The sequence below is a fragment of the Salmo trutta genome, chromosome 12 (genome assembly GCF_901001165.1).
Source record: "Salmo trutta chromosome 12, fSalTru1.1, whole genome shotgun sequence".
NCBI lineage: Eukaryota > Metazoa > Chordata > Actinopteri > Salmoniformes > Salmonidae > Salmo > Salmo trutta.
Window position 1 is genome coordinate 31,826,220 of NC_042968.1, and position 22,990 is coordinate 31,849,209.

General features: G+C 41.3%; 1 protein-coding gene across 1 annotated transcript in view; it reads right to left on the reverse strand.

Annotated features, from left to right (window-relative positions):
- Nucleotides 1-407: 407 nt before the first annotated feature.
- LOC115203356 (solute carrier family 12 member 1) overlaps nt 408-22,990 on the reverse strand; it is a 46,744-nt gene continuing 24,161 nt past the window's right edge. Inside the window, exons 16-26 of the mRNA XM_029767988.1 lie at nt 22,735-22,846; nt 22,484-22,624; nt 19,146-19,252; nt 18,426-18,508; nt 17,307-17,432; nt 16,474-16,602; nt 3,921-4,032; nt 3,560-3,646; nt 2,952-3,087; nt 2,389-2,456; nt 408-2,024 (exon numbers count right to left, since the gene is read on the reverse strand). Of these exons, the coding sequence (XP_029623848.1) occupies nt 1,889-2,024; nt 2,389-2,456; nt 2,952-3,087; nt 3,560-3,646; nt 3,921-4,032; nt 16,474-16,602; nt 17,307-17,432; nt 18,426-18,508; nt 19,146-19,252; nt 22,484-22,624; nt 22,735-22,846 (1,237 nt within the window). The 3' untranslated portion in view covers nt 408-1,888. The remainder of the gene's footprint in view (nt 2,025-2,388; nt 2,457-2,951; nt 3,088-3,559; nt 3,647-3,920; nt 4,033-16,473; nt 16,603-17,306; nt 17,433-18,425; nt 18,509-19,145; nt 19,253-22,483; nt 22,625-22,734; nt 22,847-22,990) is intronic.

Genomic DNA, 22,990 nt, shown 5'->3' on the forward strand with positions numbered 1-22,990 from the left:
CATATTTGTGCATACTAGCCTACATACACAGTGTACAAAACATTAAGGACACCTTCCTGAGTTTCCCGCAGAACAGCCTCAATTAGCATTCCACAGGAATGCTGGCCCATGTTGACTCCAATGCTTTCCACAGTTGTGTCAAGTTGGTTGGATATCCTTTGGGTGGTGGACCATTCTTGATACACATGGGAAACTGTTGAGTGTGAAAAACCCAGCAGTGTTATAGTTCTTGACACAAAACGGTGGGCCTGACACCTACTACCATACCCCGTTCAAAGGCACTTAAATCTTTTGTCTTGACCGTTCTCCCTCTGAATGGCACTCATACACAATCCATGTCTCAATTGTCTCAAGGCTTCACAATCCTTCTTTAACCTGTCTCCTCCCGTTCATCTATACTGATTGACGTGGATTTAACAAGTGACATCAATAAGGGATCATAGCTTTCACCTGGATTCACCTGGTCAATCTATGTCATGGAAAGAGCAGGTGCCCTTGATGTTTTGTGTACTCAGTGTATATCATCTGTTGTTCCCCCAAAATAAGAATTATACATATAGGCTAGCTGCAAGCAGCAATTGTTTTACCTTTATTTAACTAGGCAAGTCAGTTAAGAACAAATTCTTATTTTCAATGATGGCCTAGGAACAGTGGGTTAACTGCCTTGTTCAGGGGCAGAACGACAGATTTGTACCTTGTCAGCTAAGGGATTTGAACTTGTAACCTTCCAGTTACTAGTCCAACGCTCTAACCACGCTGCCGCCCCAGGCCCAAGCCTTTTTACCCTTTCTCAAATATTTCGCCCTTATTTAAGTCATCAAATTCAGCCACAACACCAACAATACCTCACTGTCTAGGGATGTCTATCTGAAAGCAGCAGTGTTGGGATTTGAACCTGGGCCGCCATGGGTTGGCATGAATGTATTACAAGACAAAGGCACTAACCCATGCTGGCCTCAGGGTTGAGAACTATGGAAGAGCCTGTATGTATTAACTACAGGTTCTGGTCTTGACTCAATCTCTTGCTCTTACACCAATCTCATAATATAGAATAATATCATTAATGCCATTTATCAGATACTTTTATCTAAAGCAACTTACTGTCATGCGTGCCAAAAATGTTTTATGTATGGATGGTCCCGGATATCAAACCCATTATCCTGGCATTGCAAGCACCATGCTCTACCAACTGTGCTACAGAGGACCACTATGTGGGTAGTGGACAAGTGTACATTTAAGGAAAAAGTATACCGTATTGAGATGCATAGCCAGCAGGGGGCTCCAACTAGCCTGGGACCAGTCTGTCATCTAACATCCCAGTCGTATACCAAAGATTTACCAGATGTATTGGGTCACCAATTTACACCATCCCTCCAAGTTTGGTCTCTGTAGGTCAAACTATTTAAGCACTATAGCTCTCTTGAAATTGTAATAATAATAATAATAATATGTCAGAATAATAACATCCTTAACAATAACACTAACTGTAAGTTGCTCTGGATAAGAGCATCTGTTACATGACTAATATATATAATAATAAGAGTTTTCCGGCCCATTTCAGGGCTTGGACCCCTAATTATGCACCACATGTACAATTCCAACGGGGTGCAGCATAGGCACTGGCAGTGTAACTGACCCATCCCAGGCAGTGTCCGGTCCTTGTGCCCATATATCCCTGAGTCCATATATCTGTGTTGCGTCGTCACTATTTGATCATGCTAGAAAAGACGGAAGAGCATCACTTTCTAACCTTTAACCTTTCCTATAACCTTATCCCTAACCATCACCTTTTCATTTAAACTGATAGCAACTAACTCCTGGATATTGATGAAAGTGCCTTGGTTGTCCCTTGTGGCATGGCCATCTAGTGACTGCTGAGAGGGTTGGTCTAAGAGTAGAAGGTGAGGACGCTCTTGTGGTTGCCTCTGATCAACATGGTGGGAGGGAGGTTCTTGGTGAGGATGTCCAACCAGGCCATGTAGAGGTGGTCAGAGACTGAGCCTAGACGGGCGATGGGCATACTCCTGCAAAGTGGGAAGTACAGTATTACACCTAAGTTATCTAAACAGTTGGCTATTAGCAGCAGGGTCACCACTATATGGCCGTGTGTGTCTCAGGGGGATTTCACACATGCGTCTAATACACAGTTGAAACAGGACAGATATAAGCACCAACCAAATTATTATTATTGTTGTTATTATTGTTATATTCCTCAGTAAGCTTCATAGTTCTGTGACACATTGGACTATCACATTTCTGTATTTTTTACAGAGAGATTGATAGATGATGATATGGCTCTTGTTGGTGTCTCTTATAATTAGGGCCTAGAGTTTTTCCTGAACACATGGTGACCTGACCAGGAAAAAGTCTACAGTATATTGTACTTACACTATGATGAGGTTGGCAGCTCGGGAGTTCTCCTGCAGTAGTTCATTCAGCCTGACCTGGAGGTTGGTCTGGAGGGGAGAGGACACAAAGTGGTGGTGGGTCACATGGTTGGGATGACAACCATGTAAGGCTTCAGTGAAAACACAGCTGTCTACTTCTGTTGCTACTGCATCATGGGACTGTTGGATTCTATTGTCCAGATTACATTCTACTACAAGAAGATAGAGTTGAGCACAGTGCTTGACTTGGACTGAAAAAGGTTCCAGTACTCATTTTGGGTGCAGGTACTGTTTATATTTAGGTGCAGGAGTTCTACAATACTTTGGAGCTAATATTCTATAAGAAGAAAAGGAGCTCAAGCAATGGAACATTTGAGGTGCTGGTACTCAGCCCCGGTGAGCTGCCCAAGTCAAACACTGGCTGAGCATGTTCATTCATGTTGTACTGCAATGAGCACAGTATGTGGTTGTTAATCAGTTATTGGTCTCTGTGGTGAGCACTGAGCAGTGGTCTGTCTCTACAAGTCTATGGTGAGCAGTCACTTGTCTGTCTCTAGACTCCACCTTTTCCTCGAAGGTGTCCAGCTCGGCGTCAGAGATCTTCCAGGGGTTGTCTTTCCTCAGAGCCTCGGCCAGAGTGGTGCTCTTTGACCCCTCGTGAAGACGGAACGGCTCGATCATGTCCTCAAACATCTTCCAGCTGGGGGACGAACACAGACAGGAGTTATCAGGATTAATCAGGTATTAATCATTGATCCTATGACTTCAGATATCAGGAATATTATATTTTACTTGTGCATGTTGTCATTCATCTTGGCACCCAGAATGAAATCGGGTACTCTGACAGCAGAGATGCACCAGTTTGAAGCTGGGGATGATTAGCCATGATGTATTCATTCATGTGAGTCGTCTTTTCTTGTGTAAATACTGAATGAGACAAAGTTGTGCGTCTGTTTTATATAGTCATTAACTGTCTCACTATAATAGAGCCTTTATCCATTTCCTGACTGGTGTTGCTTTTGGCTAACTGCTGATCACATCCCTGACGTGTGGTTGGTCAGCTGAGAGTGACCTCACGGCTACAGTACAGAATGTCTGGAATCTCTCCCACCACAGCATGTGAGCGACAGTGTGTGTGTGTGTGTGTGTGTGTGTGTGTGTGTGTGTATTACCTGTTAGAGTTGGGGTTTTGGGTGATGTCGTCGATGACGTGGATGTCTGCATATTTGATCCTGAACTTCTCCAGCAGAGACTTCATCCTATAAACACAGACACACAGAGAGTCACACACTGATCACCACTGCTATGTGCTGCGATATAACATGTCTTATTTCCAAAGATGTGCTTGTTTAGCCAGTCTGTTTCTGCTCTCTTGCCAACTCCTTATGGAATTGTAATGTGTGGCATGACCATGGCAGCAATGGATTAGTGACAAGTACAAACAGATCTGGGACCAGGCTAGTGGTTGTTAATGATTAGACTGTATTCCGGATCTTCCTCTGTTCATAAATGATTGAAATTGATCATATGTACTCATGTCTGTCCTGCTCGACGCGTCCCGGCTGGCCAGCGATGAAGATCCTCATCTTACAGTCCTTGAACTTCTTACGGGTGGTCAGGATGTAGGGCAGCAGTAGGGTTAGACCTGACACACAGACACACAGACACACAGACACACAGACACACAGACAGAAAGTGTGAGAGATAGAGAAAGAGAGAGCGTGAGGGAGGGAGGTAGGTAGTGGGCTATACTCGGCCTTGTCTTAGGACGGTAAGTTGGTGGTTGTAGACATCCCTCTAGTGGTGTGGGGGCTGTGCTTTGGCAAAGTGGGTGGGGTTATATCGTGCCTGTTTGGCCCTGTCCGGGGGTATCATCGGATGGGGCCACAGTGTCTTCTGATCCCTCCTGTCTCAGCCTCCAGTATTTATGCTGCAGTAGTTTATGTGTCGGGGGTCTAGGGTCAGTCTGTTACATCTGGAGTATTTCTCTTGTCTTATCCGGTGTCCTGTGTGAATTTATATATGCTCTCTCTAATTCTCTCTTTCTTTCTTTCTTTCTCTCGGAGGACCTGAGCCCTAGGACCATGCCTCAGGACTACCTGGCATGATGACTCCTTGCTGTCCCCAGTCCACCTGGCCATGCTGCTGCTCCAGTTTCAACTGTTCTGCCTGCGGCTACGGAACCCTGACCTGTTCACCGGACGTGCTTGTTGCACCCTCGACAACTACTATGATTATTATTATTTGACCATGCTGGTCATTTATGAACATTTTAACATCTTGACCATGTTCTGTTATAATATCCACCCGGCACAGCCAGAAGAGGACTGGCCACCCCTCATAGCCTGGTTCCTCTCTAGGTTTCTTCCTAGGTTTTTGGCCTTTCTAGGGAGTTTTTTCTAGGGAGTTTTTCCTAGCCACCGTGCTTCTTTCACATGCATTGCTTGCTGTTTGGGGTTTTAGGCTGGGTTTCTGTACAGCACTTTGAGATTTCAGCTGATGTACGAAGGGCTATATAAATAAATTTGATTTGAGGTAACTATTTCATTCTATAAGCCTATTATGTGAAGAGAGTGATATAGACATGCTGTGGTCTATAATGAAGAGAGTGATATAGACATGCTGTGGTCTATAATGAAGAGAGTGATATAGACATGCTGGGGTCTATAATGAAGAGAGTGATATAGACATGCTGTGGTCTATAATGAAGAGAGTGATATAGACAGGCTGTGGTCTATAATGAAGAGAGTGATATAGACATGCTGTGGTCTATAATGAAGAGAGTGATATAGACATGCTGTGGTCTATAATGAAGAGAGTGATATAGACATGCTGTGGTCTATAATGAAGAGTGATATAGACATGCTGGGGTCTATAATGAAGAGAGTGATATAGACATGCTGTGGTCTATAATGAAGAGAGTGATATAGACATGCTGTGGTCTATAATGAAGAGAGTGATATAGACAGGCTGTGGTCTATAATGAAGAGAGTGATATAGACATGCTGGGGTCTATAATGAAGAGAGTGATATAGACATGCTGTGGTCTGTAATGAAGAGAGTGATATAGACATGCTGTGGTCTATAATGAAGAGAGTGATATAGACATGCTGGGGTCTATAATGAAGAGAGTGATATAGACATGCTGTGGTCTATAATGAAGAGAGTGATATAGACATGCTGTGGTCTATAATGAAGAGAGTGATATAGACAGGCTGTGGTCTATAATGAAGAGAGTGATATAGACATGCTGTGGTCTATAATGAAGAGAGTGATATAGACATGCTGTGGTCTGTAATGAAGAGAGTGATATAGACATGCTGGGGTCTATAATGAAGAGAGTGATATAGACATGCTGTGGTCTATAATGAAGAGAGTGATATAGACATGCTGTGGTCTATAATGAAGAGAGTGATTTAGACATGCTGTGGTCTATAATGAAGAGAGTGATATAGACATGCTGTGGTCTATAATGAAGAGAGTGATATAGACATGCTGTGGTCTATAATGAAGAGAGTGATATAGACATGCTGTGGTCTATAATGAAGAGAGTGATATAGACATGCTGTGGTCTATAATGAAGAGAGTGATATAGACATGCTGTGGTCTATAATGAAGAGAGTGATATAGACATGCTGTGGTCTATAATGAAGAGAGTGATATAGACAGGCTGTGGTCTATAATGAAGAGAGTGATATAGACATGCTGTGGTCTATAATGAAGAGAGTGATATAGACATGCTGTGGTCTATAATGAAGAGAGTGATATAGACATGCTGTGGTCTATAATGAAGAGAGTGATATAGACATGCTGGGGTCTATAATGAAGAGAGTGATATAGACATGCTGTGGTCTGTAATGAAGAGAGTGATATAGACATGCTGTGGTCTATAATGAAGAGAGTGATATAGACATGCTGTGGTCTATAATGAAGAGAGTGATATAGACATGCTGTGGTCTATAATGAAGAGAGTGATATAGACATGCTGTGGTCTATAATGAAGAGAGTGATATAGACATGCTGTGGTCTATAATGAAGAGTGTGATATAGACATGCTGTGGTCTGTAATGAAGAGAGTGATATAGACATGCTGGGGTCTATAATGAAGAGAGTGATATAGACATGCTGTGGTCTATAATGAAGAGAGTGATATAGACATGCTGTGGTCTATAATGAAGAGTGATATAGACATGATGTGGTCTATAATGAAGAGAGTGATATAGACATGCTGGGGTCTATAATGAAGAGAGTGATATAGACATGCTGTGGTCTATAATGAAGAGTGATATAGACATGATGTGGTCTATAATGAAGAGAGTGATATAGACATGCTGGGGTCTATAATGAAGAGAGTGATATAGACATGCTGTGGTCTATAATGAAGAGAGTGATATAGACATGCTGTGGTCTATAATGAAGAGAGTGATATATACATGCTGTGGTCTATAATGAAGAGAGTGATATAGACATGCTGTGGTCTATAATGAAGAGAGTGATATAGACATGCTGGGGTCTATAATGAAGAGAGTGATATAGACATGCTGTGGTCTATAATGAAGAGAGTGATATAGACATGCTGTGGTCTATAATGAAGAGAGTGATATAGACATGCTGTGGTCTATAATGAAGAGAGTGATTTAGACATGCTGTGGTCTATAATGAAGAGAGTGATATAGACATGCTGTGGTCTATAATGAAGAGAGTGATATAGACATGCTGTGGTCTATAATGAAGAGAGTGATATAGACATGCTGTGGTCTATAATGAAGAGAGTGATATAGACATGCTGTGGTCTATAATGAAGAGAGTGATATAGACATGCTGTGGTCTATAATGAAGAGAGTGATATAGACATGCTGTGGTCTATAATGAAGAGAGTGATATAGACATGCTGTGGTCTATAATGAAGAGAGTGATATAGACATGCTGTGGTCTATAATGAAGAGAGTGATATAGACATGATGTGGTCTATAATGAAGAGAGTGATATAGACATGCTGTGGTCTATAATGAAGAGAGTGATATAGACATGCTGTGGTCTATAATGAAGAGAGTGATATAGACATGCTGTGGTCTATAATGAAGAGAGTGATATAGACATGCTGGGGTCTATAATGAAGAGAGTGATATAGACATGCTGGGGTCTATAATGAAGAGAGTGATATAGACATGCTGGGGTCTATAATGAAGAGAGTGATATAGACAGGCTGTGGTCTATAATGAAGAGAGTGATATAGACATGATGTGGTCTATAATGAAGAGAGTGATATAGACATGCTGTGGTCTATAATGAAGAGAGTGATATAGACATGCTGGGGTCTATAATGAAGAGAGTGATATAGACATGATGTGGTCTATAATGAAGAGAGTGATATAGACATGCTGGGGTCTATAATGAAGAGAGTGATATAGACATGCTGTGGTCTATAATGAAGAGAGTGATATAGACATGCTGTGGTCTATAATGAAGAGAGTGATATAGACATGCTGTGGTCTATAATGAAGAGAGTGATATAGACATGCTGGGGTCTATAATGAAGAGAGTGATATAGACATGCTGTGGTCTATAATGAAGAGAGTGATATAGACATGCTGTGGTCTATAATGAAGAGAGTGATATAGACATGCTGGGGTCTATAATGAAGAGAGTGATATAGACATGCTGTGGTCTATAATGAAGAGAGTGATATAGACATGCTGTGGTCTATAATGAAGAGTGATATAGACATGCTGTGGTCTATAATGAAGAGAGTGATATAGACATGCTGTGGTCTATAATGAAGAGAGTGATATAGACATGCTGTGGTCTATAATGAAGAGAGTGATATAGACATGCTGTGGTCTATAATGAAGAGAGTGATATAGACATGCTGGGGTCTATAATGAAGAGAGTGATATAGACATGCTGTGGTCTATAATGAAGAGAGTGATATAGACATGCTGTGGTCTATAATGAAGAGAGTGATATAGACATGCTGTGGTCTATAATGAAGAGAGTGATATAGACATGCTGTGGTCTATAATGAAGAGAGTGATATAGACATGCTGTGGTCTATAATGAAGAGAGTAGATATAGACATGCTGTGGTCTATAATGAAGAGAGTGATATAGACATGCTGTGGTCTATAATGAAGAGAGTGATATAGACATGCTGTGGTCTATAATGAAGAGAGTGATATAGACATGCTGTGGTCTATAATGAAGAGAGTGATATAGACAGGCTGTGGTCTATAATGAAGAGAGTGATATAGACATGCTGTGGTCTATAATGAAGAGAGTGATATATACATGCTGTGGTCTATAATGAAGAGAGTGATATAGACATGCTGGGGTCTATAATGAAGAGAGTGATATAGACATGCTGTGGTCTATAATGAAGAGAGTGATATAGACATGCTGTGGTCTATAATGAAGAGAGTGATATAGACATGCTGTGGTCTATAATGAAGAGAGTGATATAGACATGCTGTGGTCTATAATGAAGAGAGTGATATATACATGCTGTGGTCTATAATGAAGAGAGTGATATAGACATGCTGTGGTCTATAATGAAGAGTGATATAGACATGCTGGGGTCTATAATGAAGAGAGTGATATAGACATGCTGTGGTCTATAATGAAGAGAGTGATATAGACATGCTGTGGTCTATAATGAAGAGAGTGATATAGACATGATGTGGTCTATAATGAAGAGAGTGATATAGACATGCTGTGGTCTATAATGAAGAGAGTGATATAGACATGCTGTGGTCTATAATGAAGAGAGTGATATAGACATGCTGTGGTCTATAATGAAGAGAGTGATATAGACATGCTGTGGTCTATAATGAAGAGAGGATATAGACATGCTGGGGTCTATAATGAAGAGAGTGATATAGACATGCTGGGTCTATAATGAAGAGAGTGATATAGACATGCTGTGGTCTATAATGAAGAGAGTGATATAGACATGCTGTGGTCTATAATGAAGAGAGTGATATAGACATGCTGTGGTCTATAATGAAGAGAGTGATATAGACATGCTGTGGTCTGTAATGAAGAGAGTGATATAGACATGCTGTGGTCTATAATGAAGAGAGTGATATAGACATGCTGTGGTCTATAATGAAGAGAGTGATATAGACATGCTGTGGTCTATAATGAAGAGAGTGATATAGACATGCTGGGGTCTATAATGAAGAGAGTGATATAGACATGCTGTGGTCTGTAATGAAGAGAGTGATTTAGACATGCTGTGGTCTATAATGAAGAGAGTGATATAGACATGCTGGGGTCTATAATGAAGAGAGTGATATAGACATGCTGTGGTCTATAATGAAGAGAGTGATTTAGACATGCTGTGGTCTATAATGAAGAGAGTGATATAGACATGCTGTGGTCTATAATGAAGAGAGTGATATAGACATGCTGTGGTCTATAATGAAGAGAGTGATATAGACATGCTGTGGTCTATAATGAAGAGAGTGATATAGACATGCTGTGGTCTATAATGAAGAGAGTGATATAGATATGCTGTGGTCTATAATGAAGAGAGTGATATAGACATGCTGTGGTCTGTAATGAAGAGAGTGATATAGACATGCTGTGGTCTATAATGAAGAGAGTGATATAGACATGCTGGGGTCTATAATGAAGAGAGTGATATAGACATGCTGTGGTCTATAATGAAGAGAGTGATATAGACATGCTGTGGTCTATAATGAAGAGAGTGATATAGACATGCTGTGGTCTATAATGAAGAGAGTGATATAGACATGCTGTGGTCTATAATGAAGAGAGTGATATAGACATGCTGTGGTCTATAATGAAGAGAGTGATATAGACATGCTGTGGTCTATAATGAAGAGAGTGATATAGACATGCTGTGGTCTATAATGAATAGTGATATAGACATGCTGGGGTCTATAATGAAGAGAGTGATATAGACATGCTGTGGTCTATAATGAAGAGAGTGATATAGATAGGCTGTGGTCTATAATGAAGAGAGTGATATAGACATGCTGTGGTCTATAATGAAGAGAGTGATATGGACATGCTGGGGTCTATAATGAAGAGAGTGATATAGACATGCTGGGGTCTATAATGAAGAGAGTGATATAGACATGCTGTGGTCTATAATGAATAGTGATATAGACATGCTGGGGTCTATAATGAAGAGAGTGATGTAGACATGCTGGGGTCTATAATGAAGAGAGTGATATAGACATGCTGGGGTCTATAATGAAGAGAGTGATATAGACATGCTGTGGTCTATAATGAAGAGAGTGATATAGACATGCTGTGGTCTATAATGAAGAGAGTGATTTAGACATGCTGTGGTCTATAATGAAGAGAGTGATATAGACATGCTGGGGTCTATAATGAAGAGAGTGATATAGACATGCTGTGGTCTATAATGAAGAGTGATATATACATGCTGTGGTCTATAATGAAGAGAGTGATATAGACATGCTGTGGTCTATAATGAAGAGAGTGATATAGACATGCTGTGGTCTATAATGAAGAGAGTGATATAGACATGCTGTGGTCTATAATGAAGAGAGTGATATAGACATGCTGGGGTCTATAATGAAGAGAGTGATATAGACATGCTGTGGTCTATAATGAAGAGAGTGATATAGACATGCTGGGGTCTATAATGAAGAGAGTGATATAGACATGCTGTGGTCTATAATGAAGAGAGTGATATAGACATGCTGTGGTCTATAATGAAGAGAGTGATTTAGACATGCTGTGGTCTATAATGAAGAGAGTGATATAGACATGATGGGGTCTATAATGAAGAGAGTGATATAGACATGCTGTGGTCTATAATGAAGAGTGATATATACATGCTGTGGTCTATAATGAAGAGAGTGATATAGACATGCTGTGGTCTATAATGAAGAGAGTGATATAGACATGCTGTGGTCTATAATGAAGAGAGTGATATAGACATGCTGTGGTCTATAATGAAGAGAGTGATATAGACATGCTGGGGTCTATAATGAAGAGAGTGATATAGACATGCTGTGGTCTGTAATGAAGAGAGTGATATAGACATGCTGTGGTCTGTAATGAAGAGAGTGATATAGACATGCTGGGGTCTATAATGAAGAGAGTGATATAGACATGCTGGGGTCTATAATGAAGAGAGTGATATAGACAGGCTGTGGTCTATAATGAAGAGAGTGATATAGACATGCTGGGGTCTATAATGAAGAGAGTGATATAGACATGCTGTGGTCTATAATGAAGAGAGTGATGTAGACATGCTGTGGTCTGTAATGAAGAGAGTGATATAGACATGCTGTGGTCTGTAATGAAGAGAGTGATATAGACATGCTGGGGTCTATAATGAAGAGAGTGATATAGACATGCTGTGGTCTATAATGAAGAGTGATATAGACATGCTGTGGTCTATAATGAAGAGAGTGATATAGACATGCTGTGGTCTATAATGAAGAGAGTGATATAGACATGCTGTGGTCTATAATGAAGAGAGTGATATAGACATGCTGTGGTCTATAATGAAGAGAGTGATATAGACATGCTGTGGTCTAAAATGAAGAGAGTGATATAGACATGCTGGGGTCTATAATGAAGAGAGTGATATAGACATGCTGGGGTCTATAATGAAGAGTGTGATATAGACATGCTGTGGTCTATAATGAAGAGAGTGATATAGACATGCTGTGGTCTATAATGAAGAGAGTGATATAGATATGCTGGGGTCTATAATGAATAGAGTGATATAGACATGCTGGGGTCTATAATGAAGAGAGTGATATAGACATGCTGGGGTCTATAATGAAGAGTGTGATATAGACATGCTGTGGTCTATAATGAAGAGAGTGATATAGACATGCTGGGGTCTATAATGAAGAGAGTGATATAGACAGGCTGTGGTCTATAATGAAGAGTGATATATACATGCTGTGGTCTATAATGAAGAGAGTGATATAGACATGCTGTGGTCTATAATGAAGAGAGTGATATAGACATGATGTGGTCTATAATGAAGAGAGTGATATAGACATGCTGTGGTCTGTAATGAAGAGAGTGATATAGACATTATGTGGTCTATAATGAAGAGAGTGATATAGACATGCTGTGGTCTATAATGAAGAGAGTGATATAGACATGCTGTGGTCTATAATGAAGAGAGTGATATAGACATGCTGGGGTCTATAATGAAGAGAGTGATATAGACATGCTGGGGTCTATAATGAAGAGAGTGATATAGACATGCTGTGGTCTATAATGAAGAGAGTGATATAGACATGCTGTGGTCTATAATGAAGAGAGTGATATAGACATGCTGTGGTCTATAATGAAGAGAGTGATATAGACATGCTGTGGTCTATAATGAAGAGAGTGATATAGACATGCTGTGGTCTGTAATGAAGAGAGTGATATAGACATGCTGTGGTCTATAATGAAGAGAGTGATATAGACATGCTGTGGTCTATAATGAAGAGAGTGATATAGACATGCTGTGGTCTATAATGAAGAGAGTGATATAGACATGCTGTGGTCTGTAATGAAGAGAGTGATATAGACATGCTGGGGTCTATAATGAAGAGAGTGATATAGACATGCTGGGGTCTATAATGAAGAGAGTGATATAGACATGCTGGGGTCTATAATGAAGAGAGTGATATAGACATGCTGTGGTCTATAATGAAGAGAGTGATATAGACATGCTGGGGTCTATAATGAAGAGAGTGATATAGACATGCTGGGGTCTATAATGAAGAGAGATATAGACATGCTGGGGTCTATAATGAAGAGAGTGATATAGACATGCTGTGGTCTATAATGAAGAGAGTGATATAGACATGCTGTGGTCTATAATGAAGAGAGTGATATAGACATGCTGTGGTCTGTAATGAATAGTGATTTAGACATGCTGGGGTCTATAATGAAGAGAGTGATATAGACAGGCTGTGGTCTATAATGAAGAGAGTGATATAGACATGCTGGGGTCTATAATGAAGAGAGTGATATAGACATGCTGTGGTCTATAATGAAGAGAGTGATATAGACATGCTGTGGTCTATAATGAAGAGAGTGATATGGACATGCTGTGGTCTATAATGAAGAGAGTGATATAGACATGCTGTGGTCTATAATGAAGAGAGTGATATAGACAGGCTGTGGTCTATAATGAAGAGAGTGATATGGACATGCTGTGGTCTATAATGAAGAGAGTGATATAGACATGCTGTGGTCTATAATGAAGAGAGTGATATAGATAGGCTGTGGTCTATAATGAAGAGAGTGATATAGACAGGCTGTGGTCTATAATGAAGAGAGTGATATAGACATGCTGTGGTCTATAATGAAGAGAGTGATATAGACATGCTGTGGTCTATAATGAAGAGAGTGATATAGATATGCTGTGGTCTATAATGAAGAGAGTGATATAGACATGCTGGGGTCTATAATGAAGAGAGTGATATAGACATGCTGTGGTCTGTAATGAAGAGAGTGATATAGACATGCTGTGGTCTATAATGAAGAGTGATATATACATGCTGTGGTCTATAATGAAGAGAGTGATATAGACATGCTGTGGTCTATAATGAAGAGAGTGATATAGACATGCTGTGGTCTATAATGAAGAGAGTGATATAGACATGCTGTGGTCTATAATGAAGAGAGTGATATAGACATGCTGTGGTCTATAATGAAGAGAGTGATATAGACATGCTGGGGTCTATAATGAAGAGAGTGATATAGACATGCTGGGGTCTATAATGAAGAGAGTGATATAGACAGGCTGTGGTCTATAATGAAGAGAGTGATATAGACAGGCTGTGGTCTATAATGAAGAGTGATATATACATGCTGTGGTCTATAATGAAGAGAGTGATATAGACATGCTGTGGTCTATAATGAAGAGAGTGATATAGACATGCTGTGGTCTACAATGAAGAGAGTGATATAGACATGCTGTGGTCTATAATGAAGAGAGTGATATAGACATGCTGTGGTCTATAATGAAGAGAGTGATATAGACATGCTGTGGTCTATAATGAAGAGAGTGATATAGACATGCTGTGGTCTATAATGAAGAGAGTGATATAGACATGCTGTGGTCTATAATGAAGAGAGTGATATAGACATGCTGTGGTCTATAATGAAGAGAGTGATATAGACATGCTGTGGTCTATAATGAAGAGAGTGATATAGACATGCTGTGGTCTATAATGAAGAGTGATATAGACATGCTGGGGTCTATAATGAAGAGAGTGATATAGACATGCTGTGGTCTGTAATGAAGAGAGTGATATAGACATGCTGTGGTCTATAATGAAGAGAGTGATATATACATGCTGTGGTCTATAATGAAGAGAGTGATATAGACATGCTGTGGTCTATAATGAAGAGAGTGATATAGACATGCTGTGGTCTATAATGAAGAGAGTGATATAGACATGCTGTGGTCTGTAATGAAGAGAGTGATGTAGACATGCTGTGGTCTATAATGAAGAGAGTGATATAGACATGCTGTGGTCTATAATGAAGAGAGTGATATAGACATGCTGGGGTCTATAATGAAGAGAGTGATATAGTCATGCTGTGGTCTATAATGAAGAGAGTGATATAGACATGCTGGGGTCTATAATGAAGAGAGTGATATAGACATGCTGTGGTCTATAATGAAGAGAGTGATATAGACATGCTGTGGTCTATAATGAAGAGAGTGATATAGACATGCTGTGGTCTATAATGAAGAGAGTGATATAGACATGCTGTGGTCTATAATGAAGAGAGTGATATAGACATGCTGTGGTCTATAATGAAGAGAGTGATATAGACATGCTGGGGTCTATAATGAAGAGAGTGATATAGACATGCTGGGGTCTATAATGAAGAGAGTGATATAGACAGGCTGTGGTCTATAATGAAGAGAGTGATATAGACAGGCTGTGGTCTATAATGAAGAGAGTGATATAGACATGCTGTGGTCTATAATGAAGAGAGTGATATAGACATGCTGTGGTCTATAATGAAGAGAGTGATATAGACATGCTGTGGTCTATAATGAAGAGAGTGATATAGACATGCTGTGGTCTATAATGAAGAGAGTGATATAGACATGCTGGGGTCTATAATGAAGAGAGTGATATAGACATGCTGTGGTCTATAATGAAGAGAGTGATATAGACATGCTGTGGTCTATAATGAAGAGAGTGATATAGACATGCTGTGGTCTATAATGAAGAGAGTGATATGGACATGCTGTGGTCTATAATGAAGAGAGTGATATAGACATGCTGTGGTCTATAATGAAGAGTGATATATACATGCTGTGGTCTATAATGAAGAGAGTGATATAGACATGCTGTGGTCTATAATGAAGAGAGTGATATAGACATGCTGTGGTCTATAATGAAGAGAGTGATATAGACATGCTGTGGTCTATAATGAAGAGAGTGATATAGACATGCTGTGGTCTATAATGAAGAGAGTGATATAGACATGCTGGGGTCTATAATGAAGAGAGTGATATAGACATGCTGTGGTCTATAATGAAGAGAGTGATATAGACATGCTGTGGTCTATAATGAAGAGAGTGATATAGACATGCTGTGGTCTATAATGAAGAGAGTGATATAGACATGCTGGGGTCTATAATGAAGAGAGTGATATAGACATGCTGTGGTCTATAATGAAGAGAGTGATATAGACATGATGTGGTCTATAATGAAGAGAGTGATATAGACATGCTGTGGTCTATAATGAAGAGAGTGATATAGACATGCTGTGGTCTATAATGAAGAGAGATGATATAGACATGCTGTGGTCTATAATGAAGAGAGAGATATAGACATGCTGTGGTCTATAATGAAGAGAGTGATATAGACATGCTGGGGTCTATAATGAAGAGAGTGATATAGACATGCTGTGGTCTATAATGAAGAGAGTGATATAGACATGCTGTGGTCTATAATGAAGAGAGTGATATAGACATGCTGTGGTCTATAATGAAGAGAGTGATATAGACATGCTGTGGTCTATAATGAAGAGAGTGATATAGACATGCTGTGGTCTATAATGTGTCACCGTTGTGTGATGTGTAAAGAGAGGTCCCCTACCTCCGTCATCAAACATCCACCAGACGTCGATGGTTCCTTTGCCCTGTTTCCTCTGGAACTGAGTGCTGGTGGACACCAGCCTTTCATTCACCACCACTACTTGGGGAGACTGGGGGGTCGTCACTGATGCTGGGGGAGGGGGGAGAGAAAAGAGAACACATTAGCAATGAGTTTAATAATACAGTAATAGTAATTTACAACCAAGTATGCTCAGTTCCTATGATCATTTCATCCATCTCTCTGCGCCTCTCTCTCTGTCTGTTTCTCTCTCTCGGTCTCCCTCTCTTATATCTCTTTCTCTCTGTTTCTCTCTCTCGGTCTCCCTCGCTTATCTCTCTTTCTCTCTGTATGTCTCTTATCTCTCCCTCTCTTTTCCACTCCCTCTCTGTGTGTGTGTGTGTGTGTGTGTGTGTGTGTGTGTGTGTGTGTGTGTGTGTGTGACAGAAACAGAAGTGTGACAGGGAGATGTAGAGGCTGCCAGGTTGTGATGTCTGTAACAGCAGTAGGTCTAAATGCTCCACGGCTGAAGGACTGTACTCTGTGTTCCAGAGGCCAGAAGGACAGTGAGTGTGTTATTGGATTACACCTTTAGAGAGAACAGCTGATTAGATTGTATTGTGATTGTGACAGGACGGTTCTCTCTCTGTGTCTGTGTGTGCGTCTGTGTGTTCGTCTGTGTGTGCGTCTGTGTGTGTGTGCGTCTGTGTGTGTGTGTGTGCGTCTGTGTTGGTGCACGCCCTTGTGTGTGTGTGTGTGTGTTGGTGCACGCCCTTGTGTGTGTGCGTGTGCATGCGTGTGCGTGTGCATGCGTGTGTGTGTGTGTGATCTGGTACCTCTCGAAGTGAGGCCTTGTGTAGATAAGTTCCGTGACTTCCTGAAGATGGATTTCCCCTTATTCTCCTCAGCCAGCTCTTCTTTCTCCAGATCCTTCTGCTCCTGGGCCTCTCTCTCCATCTCCTCTGGAGGGCGGTAGAGAGACGCGTTACAACAGGGTTCTACTCATCATTAGTGCACATCGTAGCCAGAGCAAAACGTTCTGCGATGGAAAACCAAAATCAAGTTTAGCTCGTCCCTCCCTGTTTCAGTCCATTTTCTCCTGGGTTGTCCCTAGTGAATACGACCAATCACATTAGACCACTGTGTCCCAAACCTCTCCTGGGGGACCACCACAGATTTTAGAAGAAAAAAAAAATCAGTTATGTCAGTTAAGAACAAATTCTTATTTATAATGACGGCCTACACCGGCAAAACCCAGATAACGCTGGGCCAATTGTGCGCCGCCCTATGGGAATCCCAATCACGGCCGGTTGTGACACAGCCTGGATTCGAACCCGGGTGTCTGCTGCGCCACTCGGTAGCCCACATGTTTGTTCTAACCCTGCACTAACACATCCATCAACTAATCCTCAAGCCCTGGAGTGGTTGAATAAGGTGTGTTAGTGCTGGGCTGGAACTAAAGCCAGCAAACCCTGTATCTCTCCAGGACAGGAGTAACTACTAGATTAGTGTATCTATGACTCCTGGGGAGTGTCTCAAATGGCACTCTATTCCCTATATAGTGCACTACTTCTGACTAGGGCCCATAGCCCTGCAGTGGCTCTGTTGGTAACAGCTTATTCAGTAGATGTTATTGCTAGGAGCTGATTAGATATGACCTTCATCTACTGCCTCTGATCTATGGACCAAAGAGCTCTCCTTATCAACTTGATCAGTGTTGTCAATGTTATCAATAGTCATTGTATGTTTGGGGTTGTTATATGGAAACAGCCACACAACAAACCATGAGGAGATGACTTGTGGTGTTTTTCTGACAAAGTGGGTGTACTTTAACCAGTACTAAATCTATATAACAGCTCTATTTATATCACAGGCCCTGAGGCTGGAGTATTCTGACTGCTTCTGTTTTATGCATGTGCGTGCGTGCGTGCGTGTGTGCGTGCGTGCGTACTCACCCTGAGCCTTTATGATGTGTGAGATGTCCAGTCCCTGGTTCATCCTTAGTACCACGGTTCCGTACTCAAAGTCAAATGCATCGCTAAAAACACACACCCGGCACAGGACACACACTTTAATAACACACAGTTAGCACTTATCTTGGCTTATTTTGTGTGTGTGTTTACACTGAGTATACCAAACATTAGGAACACCTTCCTAACATTGAGTTGCACCTCCCTCCCCCCCTTTGCCCTCAGAACAGCCTCAATTCATCAGGGCATGGACTCTGCAAGGTGCCAAAAGTGTTCCACAGGGATGCTGGCCAATGTTGACTCCAATGCTTTCCACAGTTGTGTCAAGTTGGCTGGATGTCCTTTGGGTGGTGGACCATTCTTGATACACATGGGAAACGGTTGAGTGTGAAAAACCCAGCAGCGTTGCAGTTCTTGACACAAACCGGTGCACCTGGCACCTACTACAATACCCCGTTCAAAGGCACTTAAATATTTTGTCTTGACCGTTCTCCCTCTGAATGGCACACATATGCAATCAATGTCTGAATTGTCTCAAGGCTTAAAAATCCTTATTTAACCTGTCTCCTCCCATTCATCTACACTGATTGAAGTGGATTTAAAAGGTGATATCAATAAGGGATCATAGCTTTCACCTGGATTCACCTGGTCAGTCTATGTCATGGAAAGAGCAGGTGTTCCACTCAGTGTATGAGTGTGACTTACTGCAGTATTCCTACATAGCTCTGTACGCCGGCTGTGTCTGCTGTCCTCCAGTCCTTCTTGAAGCCCATCATCAGAATGTTGGGTTTCAGACGACCCAGACCTGATGCCTAGAACAGAGAGGGACAACAGGTTATAGCACACAGGCTGATCCTGAAAGACTTACACTACCTGCATTCACACAGACCTGGGACAAAACATGGAAAATACTTATAGCTTTCCTGCCTGGTACAATAAAACCAATGGAATAATCTCCAAACTGCAAACGTCACCCACCCTACATGCTTGTCAACTTAAATCAAGGTCGCGTTTGGAAGTATTTGACATGATATGTATTTGACTCCAAGACCGCATCCCACTCAGAAAGGTTTGAAACCTTCCAAAAAAATTAAGTGTTTCCACTTTCCAGCAATCACAGTCTTTTAATAATGAAAAGTACATTCCAAAACACAGAAGTTGAGAATAGCCTAGTAAACCATACTATAAAGTTCTTAGTTTCACAGCCTGATTAACCTCCCTGATCTCTGAAGAGGTACAGTGCCTTCGGAAAGTATTCCGACCCCTGGACTTTTTCCACATTTTGTTACGTTACAGCCTTATTCTAAAATGGATTAAATAAATATAAAATCCTCAGCAATCTACACAGAATTCTCCATAATGACAGAGCGAAAACAGGTTTTTAGAAACATTTGCGAATGAATAAAATATAAAAAACAGAAATACCTTATTTACATAAGTATTCAGACCCTTTGCCATGAGACTCGAAATTGAGCTCAGGTGCATCCTCTTTCCATTGATCATCCGTGAGACTTAAAACTTGATTGGAGTCCACCTGTGGTAAATTCAATTGATTGGACATGATTTGGAAAGGCACTCACCTGTCTACATAAGGTCCCACAGTTGAGTGCATGTCAAAGCAAAAACCAAGCCATGAGGTCGAAGGAATTGTCCCTAGACCTCCAAGACAGGATTGTGTCGAGGCACAGATCTGGGGAAGGTTACCAACATTTCTGCAGCATTGAATGTCCCCAAGAAAACAGTGGCCTCCATCATTTTTAAATGTAAGAAGTTTGGAATCACCAACACTCTTCCTAGAGCTGTCCGCCCGGCCAAACTGATCAATCGGGGAGAAGGGCCTTGGTCAGGGAGGTTACCAAGAACCCTATGGTCACTCTGCCAGAGCTCTAGAGTTCCTCTGTGGAGATGGGAGAACCTTCCAGAAGGACGACCATCTCTGCAGCACTCTAGTGTGTTAATCACTGATAGACTATAGTTCTCTTTAATCTGGCTTCTCTTTAGTAAAAGGCTCATGACAGTCCGCTTGGAGTTTGCCAAAGGGCACCTAAAAACTCTCAGAGAATGAGAAACAAGATTCTCTGATCTGATGAAACCAAGATTGAACTCTTTGGCCTGAATGCCAAGCGTCACGTCTGGAGGAAACCTGGCACCATCCCTACGGTGAAGCATGGTGGTGGCAGCATCATGCTGTGGGGATGTTTTTCAGCAGCAGGGACTGGGAGACTGGTCAGGATCGAGGGAAAGATAAACGGAGCAAAGTACAGAGAGATCCTTGATGAAAACCTGCTCCAGAGCGCTCAGGACCTCAGACTGGGGTGAAGGTTCACCTTCCAATAGGAAAAAGACCCTAAGCACACAGCCAAGACAATGCAGGAATGGCTTCGAGACAAGTCTCTGAATGTCCTTGAGTGGCCCAGCCAGAGCCCGGACTTGAACCAATTGAACATCTCTGGAGAGATATGAAAATAGCTGTGCAGCAACGCTCCCCATCCAACCTGACAGAGTTTGAGAGGATCTGCAGAGAAGAATGGGAGAAACTCCCCTAATACAGATGTGCCAACCTTGTAGCGTCATACCCAAGAAGACGCTGTAATCGCTGCCAAAGGTGCTTCAACAAAGTACTGAGTAAAGGATCTGAATACTTATCTAAATGTAATATTTCAGTTTATTTTTAATAAATTAGCAAACATTTCTAAAAACCTGTTTTTGCTTTGTCATTATTGGGTATTGTGTCTAGATTGATGAGGGGAAAAACGATTTAATCCATTTTAGAATAAGGCTGTAACGTAACAAAATGTGGAAATAGTCTGAATACTGGAAATAGGGGTCTGAATACTTTCCGAAGGCACTGTATTTGTCTGCAGGATCTCATTCACCATTGTGCTAATCACTGATAGACTATAGTTCTCTTTAATCTGGCTTCTCTTTAAAGCTAGCACTCCTCTTGACCACCCACACCACGCTACACAGTCTTATCTCTGTTCCAATGTGATAAAGACAACCAACCTCTCCCTCCCTCATTAACTAAGACACCAGTTCTCTCTGGGCTGAGCTGGGCTGGACTGAAGGGAGGGAGAAAAGCTGTAGTCAAGACTGGGCTACGCTGCTACGTTGCTCTTGTTTCTTATGCTTTAGCACTCATCTCAGCTAGCATAGCCTGTTGTGGCTTACATGTGAAAATGAAGTAACTTTCATCCCAAAATGTTAGACAACCAACCTAACCTGTCCTCTAGTCAACTTTGAACCATGACATGTTGCTGTCATGGTAACAGCTGAATAGTCATATTATATAGAAAACAGTTTTAACCTCAAAGTAGAAGTTAAACATTATCAGATAAAATATTGAATTTGGCGTTTACTATTATAGCCCATAGAAACGCATTGAATACAAATAAGGTTTTGAATTGTCTGTCCTACATCTAGGAGATATTAGAAATATCGTAACTCCATGCTTCTATCCGTTTGTATGGGTTACCTTCAGACGAGTCCCGTGACACCTGTGGGAGTTGTAGCAAAACTGAGAACACCATCGTGTTCGTGAGTCTCCCCTTTCCATAGTAGTTTCCATAGTTTGTAGGGTCTTTGGACCCTACTGACTTTTTCATGAGAAAAATGGTCTCATGGTCTGACAAACACCGCTGTAGCTCGGCCACCTTCCACCGCAGATGCGGAAGGGTGACAGGCCTGCGGTGGATTGAGATGCAGCCCATGCAGAAACTGATATCTCTAGTTTAAACTGATGGATTTTGATGGGGATCAAGCCTAAGGATTAACCATTAGGCTTGATATCTCCATAAATTGATTTATTGTACTCATGTAAGAGGCAATAATAAAAGCAGTATAGAAAGCCTTCCTATCAAAGTGTGTGTGTGTGTATCTATTATAAATGATTCGTCCATGTGTAGGTTCCTGCAGTAGCCATTAACTACCACAGAGTCGTACCCCAGGTGTACCCCATATATGTGTATGGGAGACAATTCTACGCTGATATGTGTATCTATTAGAGGTGATTATATGTCCAGGTAGTAGATGTGGAGGTGTACCTGTAGGAGGATCTCAGTTCCCTGTCTGAAGGAGTCACAGGCCACTGCAGCGTAGAAGGCTTTTCTCTTCTTCTTATTCAGCCACATCTGGTTCTTCTCCATTCCAGCGTTCACATCTGTCAATGTCTCTGTCCTGGGGCCCTGGGGAGAGATAGGAGGGGATATTATATTATCTCATAGCGCTGTGTGTGTGAAGGAGGAATTGAAGGATGAAGAACTTGGTGACTTTAATAAAATGTCTGTCCTCTTACCACAAAGACTTCACATGTGAGACAGAGTCCATAGTTCTTAGTGAAACAATGAGCCAGGTCCAGGAGGGCCGGTCTGTTCTTAGGTGCTCCTGTCAGCACCATACACTGAGGTCTGAGGAGGGGGGGGGGGTAACACACACAGAGCAAGAGACATACACACACAGAGAGAGACACACACACACACACACACACACACAGAGAGACACACACACACACACAGAGAGAGACACACACACACACACACAGAGAGACACAC